Source organism: Pieris napi, chromosome 1 (assembly GCF_905475465.1).
Source record: "Pieris napi chromosome 1, ilPieNapi1.2, whole genome shotgun sequence".
Taxonomy (NCBI): Eukaryota; Metazoa; Arthropoda; class Insecta; order Lepidoptera; family Pieridae; genus Pieris; species Pieris napi.
The window spans coordinates 7,314,669-7,329,742 of record NC_062234.1 but is presented as its reverse complement, the minus strand read 5'-3'; the positions used below and the strand labels follow the sequence as shown (position 1 = coordinate 7,329,742).

General features: G+C 34.1%; 1 protein-coding gene across 2 annotated transcripts; it reads left to right on the top strand.

Moving 5' to 3' along the window:
* Positions 1-6: 6 nt before the first annotated feature.
* On the top strand, positions 7-14,952 carry LOC125053822 (cuticlin-4). Of its 2 annotated transcripts, XM_047656588.1 has the most exons (4): positions 7-210; positions 4,988-5,039; positions 9,515-9,584; positions 12,907-14,952. In XM_047656588.1, exons 3-4 carry the CDS (start codon positions 9,540-9,542, stop codon positions 14,596-14,598), a joined length of 1,737 nt encoding a protein of 578 aa, XP_047512544.1. In that variant the 5' UTR covers positions 7-210; positions 4,988-5,039; positions 9,515-9,539; the 3' UTR covers positions 14,599-14,952. The 2 variants fall into 2 exon arrangements, with proteins under 2 accessions (XP_047512544.1, XP_047511738.1); XM_047655782.1 differs by lacking the exons at positions 7-210; positions 4,988-5,039 and having other exon boundaries at positions 9,397-9,584.
* Positions 14,953-15,074: the final 122 nt, after the last annotated feature.

Here is a 15,074-nt window from a genome sequence, read left to right as displayed (position 1 = left end):
GACGCGGGCGCCGGCGGGCCCGACCAGTCCGCTTGCTATCTATCAACCCGCGTGTGCTTCCCTCTCACGAAATCGAAAGTGATTATTCGAATTTTAGACTGTGATTCGATCTGTGTGGCTCGATTGTGTGTAACTGAACAGTGATTGGTAGCTACTGTTATCCTGAAACTGTTTCTTCGGACTTTTTACACTGAAAGCTCATCTGAAAAGGTATGGATTGTGTGTATATAGATAGTGAATGCGGCTAATTAATTGTGTGAAATGAGAAATTTGCAAATCTTTGGAAACCAGTTGTTAATAAAAAAAGCTTAGTAATACGTAAGAAACAGCTAAAAGTTTTCCTTCTCGTTGAGTATAATTTAAATATCTAAATATAATATTTTATACAATTAATATGAATATTCAAAAAAAATATGTATACAAGAGTCCTAAGCTTGAAGTTTGCTGCATGACCGTTGAGAAAGTTGCGTAATTTCACTTTCACTTATATAATCAAGAATTGTTATCTTTCGCATATCCACGACGTTCGAAAAGAGTTTTGCATGTTTAAAAATTGTAGCATTTGACACGGATGAGGTTGTAAAATAGGCAATATGTATATGTAATTAAGAGCTATAAGATCGTAAGAAGATTCTCTAGAAACGATATGTGGAAGGCTCGAGGAAAGTGGGTCAAGCGTCACACAGCACGCATTTTATAGGTGTACGGCGATATTTCTTGTTTCAGTTAATAATGTGAAATGCCCGCATATTATTGCATTTAACATTGTTTTTCTTCAAAACTTCTATCTGATAATGTATATGATATTTCCCGAACTTTCCAATTGACCGAACAGATTTTGTAATGCTACAATTCATATATAAATAGATATGTCAAATATAAATGTTACTTTTAGCTTCTACGTGAAATACCTACAACAACCAGCGTACTAAAACTATTTAGGAAATTGATTCGTCGTTGTATTGAGCATAAAACACTTAATTATTAAACAATACACTTTTTTGGAATAAACATTATTTTATCAAAAATGTAATTATAAAGTCTCGTCTTCAATATGGCCGGATGCGGAGATATACATATGCTACACTTAAGTAAAGTGCTCTTGCGAAATTCGCCAACAGTAGGTTTTCCCGACCATTGTTCGGACGCACTTCAATTTCGTAACTTCTTTTGAGTCATCTTTATGACATTTCGAAATGTCCATAATGCTTAACAAATAATTTGCTTAAGTTCAGAATTTTTAAAACTCTATGTTAAAGACATCAACGCGTGAATTGTACGATTTTGGGAGCTTCGTGTTTTTATAATATAACGTTTTTAGGCAAAACTAATACTCATAATATGATTAAAGTAATACATTCTTTAAAAAGAAGAAATGCTAAAATTTATTGACATGGTTCAATAGGTAATAAATAATTACAAGAGACTTACTTCTAAATTTCATATTAACTAATGAAATTCCTAATTTATTTGGCATTTTGATTATTTATCATATTTCTTATTTGATGTTAATAAACGTCATTAAAAACTTAATATAGCAGCGTAATTGTATTAAATTAAATAAGTGGTAATCGTCACTTTCTCCCCCGTATAGATTTCATATTTGAGAGAATTTTTTGAATGTTATGGAAGGAACAAGGTGAAAGCGTTAATAAGTATGTTAAAATTTAATTTCCGTCAAGAAGTCTCATTAATTTATGAATTGCAGAGTAATTAGATGCTACCCACCCCATTCTGTGCATATATTACTTTTAAGCAATTTTTATCAACTTTCCTTTTTATTTTTGTTTAATTATATAAAAATTAAATGTACTACTATACGTACATTTACTTTATTGTGCACACACTTCACACACATTCATTTTAAAAACACCAATCAAAGTAAAGACAAATGTGTACAGTAGAAACAAATATTTTATATTCGTTATTAAGAAACATTAAATAATAATCTCTTTATTTTGTAATAGTTTGGAAACATTTAATACATATCTTATTTCTTAGGCCTCACGCCTAAAGGAAAATAAACAAACTTTCGTATTTATAATATCAATCGATGTTTTAGATTAAGTATCAGAGGCACGTGTTATCTCCGTGGTGCTTGTGCGAAGGAAAGTGAGTCAGTGTGTCACAAGTGCCTCACCACTCCTATAGTGGTTATAACACTTCACTTGTTCTAAAGCATTTGTTTTTAATTAAAACTTTATAGCTTCCACTGCACTGTTGCATATACATCTCATTTGTTTGTTTAAACCGTATGCACTTCCAATCAATAACTTTCTAATCGAAACGATGTAGAAAATTGCGTCGGTAGAGTAGCTTTTTTATTATGTCTTTTGTCGATTTGACTTTTTTAATGCGCATCAGTACTACGTAATAGTACTAAAGTTACTAGATGTACATTGTGTTAGAACATTCTATTCATTTTATTTATTTTATCCCTTAAAATGCAGTCTAACTCTAGAAACAATTACTATAACTAAATTAAACCAGAACATTATTTGCTGACATTCCTTTAAGAAAAACTTTCTTGTTCCGTCATTGTGATCGAATCCAAAGTACGATACGTCGGTATTGTTTCAAGGCACACTTTACAAGTGGGACTATGTTTTCTTCGGCCTGGGAAATGAGCCACGCGACTCGTTCCGATTAAACGCAGTTGACAAGATTAGAACGTCATTTATCATATATAATACGTATGTTATTTTATCAGTAATTTCGAACTAAAACTCTGATTCCTCTTTGTAAAGTATATACGTAATATAAGTTTCCGCGCTTCTAAACCACCGACAAATAATATTTGAAAAAACTTTTTTAGGTTATGTCGGCATAGGTAATTGAAAAAGTTTCGTAAGCAATTTCACGCCTCAATTACACAAATTATTTAATAGTTACATAATACCTAACAATGGAAAGTAGTTAATATAACAATGTGTTAATAGTCAACCAGCCCGTATCACTAACGAGGTGATAGAGCCCCTATAAGTTTTCATTTCCAATCTCTGCACATGAGTTTTCCGCGGGGAAATTGATCTGATTTCACTTTTGCAGCAACCGGTCATTGGAGACATTGGAAATTTCTCCCTTGACATTCAAGGATAAATTGCCTTTTCTGTTGACATTTAAGTAATATTTTTTAATAAGAAATCGGTTGCCAAATTATGTGTCCATTTACATGAACGTTTATTTAAATTTACACCCCAGACTGTCTGTGTCTGTGTAGACGGCTTTACAAGTAAACGCAAAATATAACTTACCATTCATACCACAGTCATCAAATTAAATCATGTATGAACGTCATAAATATAATGATCTAAACTTCTATGATTACAATTGTTCAGATTAGGATTTACATAGTTTACACATATCAAATTCATATTTGATATTTATACTGAATTCGAAATTTTCATACGACATTCAATTAAATATATTAGATATTAAATTGTGGAATATATTCACTAGTGATTTACAGAATGATTTACTGGTACAGAATAAAATATACTAAACAATATTCATAAAACAGTTTTCGTAAGTTATTTCGTTGCGGTCTGTATTCTACCTAAATGTTTTCTCTCGCATCCATCATCTCATTTACAAGTCCTATAAAATAAGTCGTAGAGAAAACGAAAGTACGAGGCAATTAAACATTACAATGCTCTCTAACTTAAAATAAGAAAGTGGCTCATAGCATTAAGTTTAACTTAAGATTAGCCATATGTTGTACAACATTCCACATTACTCACGCTTAGTAAATAAACTCATCTCATCTTTTGCTCGGGATACACTTTTTTTATCTCGTACATTAAAGCGTCTTTGAATAGTATCTTAACTTTGATGAATCTCTAAAGGTGGGAACTGACCAAGGTTACGAGGTGTAATGTAACATGTAATGTAATGTTGTACAGCGAGCATTCGTGCAGTCAGTACGTCGTGTTACGTTGTTTTTCCCCGTAACACGACGTACTGACTGCACGAATGTTCGCTGTGTAACATTACATTACATGTTACATTACACCTCGTAACGTTGGTCAGTTCCCACCTTAATACGTCTTATTTGATGGACATTATATGTAGAATATACTATACGTCATTTTATGTAGAAACCATCTAGTAAACTAATGTAACATAATAATAACTTAGTATAAATATTTATACTTATTCGTTGTTTCGTTACCCTTCAGAATTAGACAGATTTTATAATAGTTTAGTCTTTTACATGCACTTCTGAATTAGCAGCTTAGGTTTTGGTGCTGTCAGTTGTATCTAATTATACCATGTTCGTAACTGGTTAGTAACTAAAGTGAAGGGCTGTCGCTACTAAACTAGTGCATTATTTATTACATGGGCGATTTCCCGCAAGCCGATGGCGTTTTCTCCACTTTCATCTGGTATTTACGGGTGCGCACTTGCTTTACGACATTCTGATATTTGGTCCTATGAATCTAGTCTCGTTTGGCGTAACTACAAGTTATACTACCCATATAAGGTTGTAAGTTATTGTTAGAAAGAAATCGTATTACAGCTTATGTAGCAGACAAAATAGAATTGTATACCTATTTCGTATACAATAATGAACTATTACCGATGCATTTTTAAATAGTTTCTTTTAGATCTTGAACTTTTTTTAATTCGTCTATAACTTCGGCAATGTTTTTGGGGTAATAACAAAAATTTCATGCATTGTATGTTTTTTGACATGGATAATGATATTCAAGATATTTTGTTTGGCTATTGTTAGGTGCTTTCACTTTCACGTTTCCGCAATAGCGCTACGAAGGAAGTCAAATTATGGCGAAAATAACGCATTGTCTTTCTGTCCTATTGTTGACGTAAGGAAGGTGCCTGTGGCTTTGCGATGCATTAGATAATATACACTACATTATAACATTGTAATTATTATTCGTGGAACTTAGGCATAATAAGGCACTTTTTACATAATAAATCCTACGTACATATTGTTGTATACCTATCAATATTTTATTTGTTTCAGGTTTTCTCCCGTATAGAGTACACGCAAATTTATGCCACCGAAAAACTTCTTTGTAAGTATTGATTGCTATATTAGGTCTAATTTGAATATTAACTGAGCAAAACTTTTTTTGAACATTTAGTCGAAATTTTTACATAATTCGACGTTTCGATTGTATTTCAGCAATGGTGGTCAACAAAAGACAATATTTTTATTTAATTATTCTTTTTTCACCCACGGGAATTACATACGCTGATATAGAAACTTTTTGCGCTTAAAAACTCCTTACTGTACAAATGATAATGACATTTTATTCTGTGCAACGCGGTACTTAGTAACTCGGTAATAGTGTGATGTTAAAGTCCACGTATCTGGGAAGGCAATAGGCTATGCCTACTTCGATATATGGACTATGGAAAACTAAAATAATTTATCAATTCGAACCAGTCCATGAAATTAGTGTGTTCAACCAACCAAAAAAACTTTCTGTTTTATAATATATATTATATATTAATTATAACTGATTATTTTCTAAAATTAAATTACACATAACATTTAATTTCCGTCTCACCAATTACTTTTAATTCACGTTGCGTAACACACAGATCATAAAATACCTCTCACGAACGTTTCTTTGCCAAAAATATAGCACTTTCTCTGAATGTAATTACCTTAGTGTGAGTGAGTTTGCGGTTACGTAACATATTTGTAAGAGTGAACCCATTTAGAACAAACCAAATAGTGAAAGTGGTCAGCGCAGGATCATAGAACCGTAATAGTTTCATCACGTAAAAATAAACTCGGAATTCTTATACTTTTGTGTAAGAATGATGCAACTGAAAGAAAGCGTGTCAAAAGTAACTCGTCCTTAAATCGACGTCCGTTTCGACACAAAGTCAAGGGCCTATGCGCAGGCCATTATCTCACGATGTTGCATAATATCGGGAGCATCGGCCTCGTCCTTGAATTGTAAAACTTTCACGACCGATTATTATGGACCATGATGACCCCCATCAGTTTTTGTAGAACAATTTAATGCATTGTGCGTAATGGTTAGTACTTTTGATGCACCGAAAGAATTTTATACGTTTGACTTCATTATGAGTCAGCATATTTGAATAAAATAAATTGTTACTAACTTTTCTATTAATGGAAAAAGCTTAAATGTTGTGAATGTATACAGTGATTACGACTAACGGTTACAAAAATAATAAGAAATCATATAATCCTTAGTATTATTATGATACCTTCCTGTAGCAATTTCAGTAGTATAATTATATACATATATGTAAATGATTAAACTACGGGCGATTAGCAACAGATTTCATTCACAAAATCAATAGCATGTATGTATGAATCCTAATTAATTGTATTTTTTAAAGGAAAAAAAAAACAATGGTTTTCCTGTTTTTTCTAAAATAACTTTCAATAGGAATCGTTCCTTAAAGAATCGTTTAAACTTTCAGTATGCAGGACAACGATGAATATGTTTTTACAAAAGAAACTTCAAATTAAAAACAATTCCATAGCGAGTGTGGTTAATTAAAAGCTTGTCGGGAAGTAGGTGCGTTTCTATTCTTAGCAAGTGCGGATGCCGTCAATTGCTGTTACACGATAGTTGGATATCGGTTGTCGATAGGAACGAGGTTTCTACGGAACTTCCGGAACTACGAGAATGGAAATATTGGGAAATGAGAGTCAGAAACCGGACTCCATACAGTGCCCCACATTTCTAATGGCGCGTAAAAACAACTTCGATAATATCATATTTGATTTAGGTTATTAAAATGTAAACATAGTTGTTTAAACACATGCAATTATGTACTATATAAATTATACTTTTAGATAACAAGTTAAACTGGAATTTTTAAATCGATTCAATGTGTCTTATATAGTTTGTTACGTTTAAGATAGATTTGTATAAAAAAGTATGCATGGCGTATTGTGCAATACGTAGTATAATTTTTTTCTAGACAAGTACAACTCAATTACGCAATAAAGGTCAGGTGCAAACTAATGTGGCTTTGCGAAAAAATCGCACTTGCGGAATCCTCACTGTCATACCAATGAAAGTTACCGGATTATGTGCTAATGCCAAGTGCGGCGAAGAAAGCGAGCCTTGCCGACGGAGCTTTTTAATACTGTCATCTCGCTCTGCCAAGTTTGGCGTGTACTCGTAAGAGAAAGACTATGTACATTTTAAAAGAGAAAGCGGGCCACGTTACGTTTCTCGTTGCTATTATCACGGGCATTGAACGTAAACCGGCATCGACTAAATGTATTAGGTATTTATTCTTAAGGTAATAAGGTTTAGTTTAAAGTGGCTTCAGGCCGTACTTATGATGTGTTCGGAGGTTTGCCATTGATACAGAGATGCAAAATTCGGAGAGCAACGAACTGCGGGCGGTGAAAGTGTTGCGTGGTGTAACCTTGAGCCTACGTCGCTTTCGTGGAATTTGCTCAAACGCACCAATACAAAACAAATGTTACAGGTGTTTTGTTAACGTAATTTTGATTGATGTTTTCTCTTGAATTACGCGACGAAATTTAGGACATACTCGACTATCGTATTCATAAATAATGTTTCGAATTCTAATAATTTGTAAACAGTTCATTAACTGAAGAATAGTTATCGATAGAATAGCAGGTTTTATAGTTGCACTAATTAGTATTTTTAAATAAGTAAATGTTACTAAATACGGTTCTAATTTGTAACTTTGCATACTATGTATATGTATATTGCATATCTGCCAATGCGCCTGCGATAATGTAACGAGCGAGAACCACGTGCCATTCAATTTGTTTTACAAGCTTTCGTTTCTAATGAAAAACACTTAAATCGCATCACTCTTATTGTCAACGATGTTTTGTAATTCAATTGAATTTTCACTTTTTAGGTCAATGATCAAAGTGTATTAAACGTTTCACACGCACTAAGTACCATATTAATAGTCATTATTAATTTATTAAATGCCACGTTAAAACTTACGCTAAATATTTTACTCAAGTAGGTCTCAGGTGTTTTACAAGGAAATTTATGAAAATAATTATTGACACACGAATTGATTGTCTACACGAACAAACTTAAAAGAAAAAATCTTATCGAGGTCGACTTTCGTGGGTTGTTGGTCCGAATGAAGTTTTAATTTAACTAAATAATTGAGTAATAACGCCTATTCATCCCGGCTTAATGAGAGTTTTGACAGAGTAATCAGTGGCAAACTTTTAGATGAAGACCTCGGTTAGCCCGCGGCGAATATGCTCACGGCACCTGTTATTTGTCCGTTTCAATTATATATTATTTAACAGATAGATCTATGGTCAAATATCAGCAATCAACTAAATGAAGACGTCAGAAAGTTCCAGGTTAAGACGTGGAGAAAAAAAGTCTTGATTAGAACATTCGACATAGATTAAGATGTTAACTATGAGGAAGTATTTTTTGCGTGTTAGTAATTTAGAAACTATTTTAAATTCTAATTAAATTCTTTGTATTTATATACGTTTTAAACTTTAATGTAATGTGTTTGTGTACTCTTTTAGACTCAAACATATATATTATGATCGAGAAACTTTTTTTTAAATCTTTTTAATTTAATGGCTCGTGTTGAGTTTTTAATAAATGAAAAGTCGTTGATATAAATATATAGATATGAAGTAGACAGTGTTATGTAAGTATGTTTGTAGAATGAACTTATAATATCAAGTTGCAAGTAAACATTTTCATCTACAACTAAAGCAAATTTAATAACGTAACTTAGACGATCAAAAAAATCTGTAAAGGAATATATTAATTTTAGCATTTGAGCTTCTATTTATGTAAAACATTTCTGTGATACTCATAAAATATCAAAAATGTTCTCATTAATGAACATGCATTTGATTGTGATCTCGAACGCTGAGATGTAACTTTCTAACATGCAGTCTGGTGAAATCGGCATCTCCAACTCGAAGCAAACGGGCGTGCCACTAGCTATCCATATTTTGTTCTTTAGAATATTTATAATTGAATATTTCTAGAGATTTCGTAAAAAATGTATAAATTAGAATACTCTTACAATATCAAGATTGCTTAATTTTATGTAAAATTGTGGATTAAATATTTTATAGTCTTATAAAATATGTAATCCACAATAATAGCAATAATGTAATTATGTACCATTAAGAACTAATCTGAGTAGTGTGGTAAAAATTAACTTAATAAGTATCCTGATTCAGTTAAATATATTTATTTCATATAATACAAAATAATATGATAATAAATTGAAAACGACCTTGCGTCGAGTCAGGTGAAGGCCGCGCGTTTCCTCCTATCGCATCAGGAGCGTATCGGAGAAAGATGCATCTGGTGCAGTTCCGGTAGACCGCTGCATTCGGTCAGTGGGTCAGTAGAGGGGGAGTGGTGGGGAAAGGGGCGAAGCTCGCAAGTGGCAGTGTTCGCTGTTCGCCGTCATGCGAACACCCGCAGCGTCCGTGCGCCCGCGCCTATAGCGCTCATGTGTAGCGCAAGCGCGAATTGAATCCACTCATGTGTCTTGTTGGTTGCAGGCCGCGGACTGACCGGACTGTGATTATGAAGACCAGGCTGCTGTTTCTACTCGCGACGCTCCTTTATCAGGTGAGTTTATAAGATAATTTATAGACGAGATGTATCGTTATTTTGATGATTACAAAATTTGTGGTAGACAACAGGCGGTGTTAAAAGAAATAGTTAAATAATGTTTAATCATACGGGTTACCAATACAATTTACGTAAGTTATTTAATAGCTCCGACGACAACGTATTCGGGGAATTATCTAGAAAACATTGAAAAAAAAAGACAACAGGCGGCGGTAAATGTTTAAAAGTATGACTATAGACATGCTTAGAATCTAGTAAAATTACACGAGATTAAATAAAAAAGACATTTTCACGTATAAAAAAAAATTCAAACCAAATAGGTTTACACATACCAGTAAAGCTAAAGAAATAAGGAAATATTCTTCACTACAGTCTCTTTGGTTAACAGAATTGCTAATTTAGATGAAATAGATTGATAATTTAAATTTAATACATAAAGGCAAAAGAGTTATGTTTGTATTGAACTATTTATCGTAGATACAGTAAGCTAACCGTTCGTTAAGCAATGAGGTATTAAGGCGATCGCTGTATGTGCAGCGTCATAGCGTTTTTCATCAATTACTAGATTTCACCACAACTGTACTCTACATACAGTATTCCGTTCGTCCAGAGACTACTTTACTTCACGTTATTTGGACTTTAAACCGACAAAATTAAGCTAAGAAAATTGTATCTTAACTATTAGATAGGCTGACAATTTTATGTATTATTTCACTAATTTTAATTATTTTATTTAACAGCATCCAATGAATTTATTGACTGCATGTTTATTGTTTTCACTTTGGCAAACAATGCAACTCCGATATTACTTACATATTTACAATATTAGCTCAAGTATATTAGGTATATACTCTAATATATATATTTTGAAATATATATAGGTACATAGTAAATCCATTTTTTCTTAAAATGCAACATTGTACTATGAAACAAAAAGTACAATGATATGATAAAAGTATGTATATTAAAGAAGTAATGATGACATCAATATAGTTTATGTAACGATTTCACCGATTGCTTTTAAGCGCACGATTTACAATAAATCTAGTTAGAGTAATACATTCAAGACATCTATTTAAGAGTTGCAATTCAGTAGGATGGTTAAAAGCACTTGATTTTCACTGGTTGATGTTGATACAAATATTAAAAGCTATTTATTGTTCTCTTTAATTTACCCGAAAGTCACAAATACATAAATAAATTGATCTTGGATCAATCAAATGTTTACATTTAATTCGATAAAAATCTGAACTATTGATAGAACTTTTCCGGATGCAATATTTTTCATGCGATAAACATAATACTGACTAATAAATTTTTAAAAATGCATAACAAAAAGTGAAAACATTTGCCAAAAATCAAGGTCAGTTACGTAAAATTAAATGCAATCGAGACGGTTATTTCGATTTCTCGTAAAATATACGATCAGCATGACATGTCTACCAAAAAGCACTTTCACTGCGGATAAAATTCGAGCTTAATCGATGATATAATCGGTAACAAAATCGTGCAAACGATTTCATTTTCTGTCGTGCTTCTTATTGTATATTATGGTTCGATAATATGAATAATAGTTAATGTTGGTACTATTGTGACATAACGTAATTGAATACAATAGGAATTTAATCGGGTCAGTTTTTTATACAAATTTTTGGCGGCTGAGTTCTTATTGTCTAAAGTCTGAAGCATGCAAACTAATGCTTTTACTTTATATCTAAATTTTAAAACACTTAAATAAATAACAATTCATTATTCAACGTGTAGAACACTGCTGGTTTGAATTTTTCGCTTACTTTGAATTTGAGCTATTTTACTTTCATTCACTCTCCTTTTTTAGGTGGTCTCTGATTTTTTACTTAGAAATCATGCAAATAAACACACTCAACATACGGTATATAACAATTAAATTATGTATTTAGTATACGCTATCTAATAAAAGGTGTTTATGGGTATAAATCGTCACATACAAAACATTAGCTGCCTTAAAAAATTAAATTAGGTCACAGGTAACAGAAGCCCCTAATATTTTGGCATAAGGGAAGGCTTAAACAGGAAGCGGATGTGGTTATCTTATACTCGCATACCAACTGCTGCTTAAGGCCGATTTACATTATCTTAGTGTTTAGGAGAGTGCTTTAGGATAGTACTTTAGTTGAAACATGTAAACACTACTTGCTTTAGTAAACGCTACGCTAAAGAACTTGCCTTTCAAGTTGTACTAAAGCACTCTCCTAAACACTAAGATAATGTAAATCGGCCTTTATAGACGATAGTGCCTCATGTTTTAGTAAAAAAGCTAATATCGTAAATGTACACATTTCAGAGTCTATTTTGATTTTAATTAAGGATGCAATGTAGTTACACGTTTTCGATACTCTCAGCTACTATAAATAAAACTACGTTAAAAATATTTATTAAATTATTATGTTGTTTTTTTACGTAAGCTGAAAGCATAGGTACATTAGGATGTGTATCGAGAATTTTCCTAAGAAACTTGTAAGGGCCAGTTGCATTTCCTTTTGCTATTTACAAACTCGAGCAGTAGGTAATTTCTAACTGGTTTAGAAAATGCGATCGATTAGAAGCAAGTGCAAACCTATATTACCTTGTATATTGTATCTTGTATATATTAAATTAAGTTCAAAATAACGTCTACCTTGTAATTTAATTTTTCTTTGTCGTTCACTGTTATTAAGTAGCTATTGTAAAATGATAATATTAATATATAATATTGCTGGCTTATTGAATATTCAAGAACAATCACTCGAACCTCATCTAATATCTGCCACACCATAAAGCCTAAAAAGAAATCTTAATTGTTAAACCAGTTAAGTAGCTAAAATAATTTAAATTGCTTTGGCAATTGAATACAAATTATGTTAAATTAATAACAATTCAAATCTTATGCAAGACAGTCGTTAAGACCGTGAAAGTATTTTACTAGGTTGATTAATATTATAATTTTCTCGCGGCATCCATCAGTGTAGAAAGTCGGAAAGATCGGCGCAAGCGCAGGACGGCCGCGGCGCGTTGCGTGGGGAAGTAGAGTGCGACGTACCCGCACATCGGAATGTGCACTTGGCCAACGATGCATTTACTTAATTGTCTTAAATAGTAGGGTATGGGGTTGAAGTAACATTTACACATAAACGGCCGATTCACATGTGGATATATGCCTCTCAAATTTAATAAATGCATCAATCAACAAAACAAATTTTATTATGAAATACTATATAGATAACTAGGATGTACTTCTCTATAAAATATTATTAGGATAGATTTATTAAATTAGAAATAATGCAATTAATTTTCCTTCTAGGATGCAAGATGCGAACCGCCAGTAGACTCAGCATCACTACCACTGGAGCACCGTGGTGGCTCGTACGGCCCTCCACTCCCGCCGCAAACAGATGACCCCTGGCCATTGACCTCACCTGACAGTCCCAAAATCAAACATCTACAAGTCCAATGTGAAAAAACTCATATGCGTGTCAATATTGAGTTCGATAGACCGTTTTATGGTATGATATTCTCTAAAGGATTCTACAGCGATTCACATTGTATGCACTTAAAACCGGGAACCGGGCATCTTAGCGCTACTTTCGAGATCTTCCTTAACAGTTGTGGTATGAGCAGCTCCGCTAACCACAATGTAGCAGCATATGGAAGCCCTACGCCTAGCGGATCGTACGTAGAAAACACGATTATTGTACAGTACGATCCTTACGTTCAGGAAGTATGGGATCAAGCGAGGAAATTAAGGTGCACATGGTACGACTTTTATGAAAAGGCTGTCACTTTCAGACCGTTCCAAGTCGACATGCTACATGCTGTTACAGCAAACTTTCTCGGAGACAACTTGCAATGCTGGATGCAAATTCAAGTGGGAAAAGGACCCTGGGCTTCAGAGGTGTCTGGTATAGTAAAAATTGGTCAGACAATGACTATGGTACTTGCAATTAAAGATGACGAGAACAAATTTGACATGTTAGTAAGAAACTGTGTTGCACACGATGGTAAAAGAGCGCCAATCCAATTGGTAGATCAATATGGATGCGTAGTTAGACCCAAAATTATGAGCAAATTCCAGAAGATTAAGAACTTTGGGCCTTCCGCTTCTGTCGTATCGTTTGCATACTTCCAAGCTTTTAAATTCCCAGATTCTATGAATGTCCACTTTCAATGTGTTATCCAAGTATGTAGATATAATTGTCCCGAGCCTAAATGCGCTGGACTCGGTGCCGATTATGGAGTGCCATTATTGGGAGGTAACACATTGGGAGCAGGTGAATATGGCCTCCCCAACGGTGAATACGGACTTCCTCCATCCCCACACGCTGAATATGGTGTTCCACCCGCGTATCCAGACCCTAGGCACCCCGCAGACTCATCAGGTGCTTACTCTGAAAAACGAGACGACACTGTTCCTCCACCACAAGCACAGGCTTCATCTACACCTAATGCTCCAAGTCCTTCCTCACCATCACCAAATAGAAATGATGAAGACGACGTCAACCTTCCCCCACCACCACCCCCGGGACGACGTGGCGTATACAACACAGTCAAGAGGAAAGATGAAGGACACGGTAATCTGGCAACGTTGGGTGGCCGCCCGCGATCTGTTGAAGATTTACCCGAAACATTAGTAGGAGTAAGAAGAAAACGTGAAACTTCGACACCGTCACGGATCTATAAACGAGATGCTCAAGAAATGACCGACGTAAATACAAGCAGAACGATACAAGTGGTGGCGCCAGGTGATGTTAACTTTGCTTTAAATAATGCTGCTACCAACGAAACAGTTGTGATTCAATCTCCAGCAACTGATCCAGAAACGATATGCATGTCAGTGCCATCATTCGTGGCAGGTTTGGTCATGTTATTATTAGTACTGGTAGTAGCGTCACTGGTAGCTGCTTTTCTCTTTGTGCGGGTGCGGGCGCTGGATAGAAAAGGAACACACGGCGCCACCGCTTACTATGAGACGGACTATGTGAAGCATACGAACTAGATGCGAATGTGTAGGGTGCGAATGTGACGCGTGGACGTTCAAAGAACTCTTCTCAGATCCAAAGAGCGAGCGAGCATCAGCCACGGCTGGGCGGCGTCACTCACGATTAAGTTGTCAATGATGTGAACGCTGGTCAGTCGCGGAAGAGGTTCGGTGACTTGTGACTTATTTATTTAGAGTATTTAATGTGTGTGATGTTCGACTGCATTTTGTAAATTATTTTATTCGTGTATGAAACGTTCCCTGTACTGTATTTTAGTCGTTCTATGTCTGTTGTAATTTTGTAAAGAGTCGTAAATAAGATTATAGATATAAGTTATATACCAATTAAAGTGTCGTGTGAGATTGTTGTAATTATTTTTTTCTTTAAATAACTCACAATAAATACTGGGTGGCGCATAAGTACTGGCACTAAAGAAAATTTGTTTATTTTTTTTTAATGACATTTCCTGTCATTCTGTTGTTGAAAATTGGGT

Bases quoted from the DNA above. Each gene is read 5' to 3' on its own strand.
- LOC125053822 (XM_047655782.1), top strand. From the start codon at position 9,495: ATGTGTCTTGTTGGTTGCAGGCCGCGGACTGACCGGACTGTGATTATG. The intron at 9,585-12,906 runs GTGAGTTTATAA...TTTTCCTTCTAG, and splicing joins TCGCGACGCTCCTTTATCAG to GATGCAAGATGCGAACCGCC.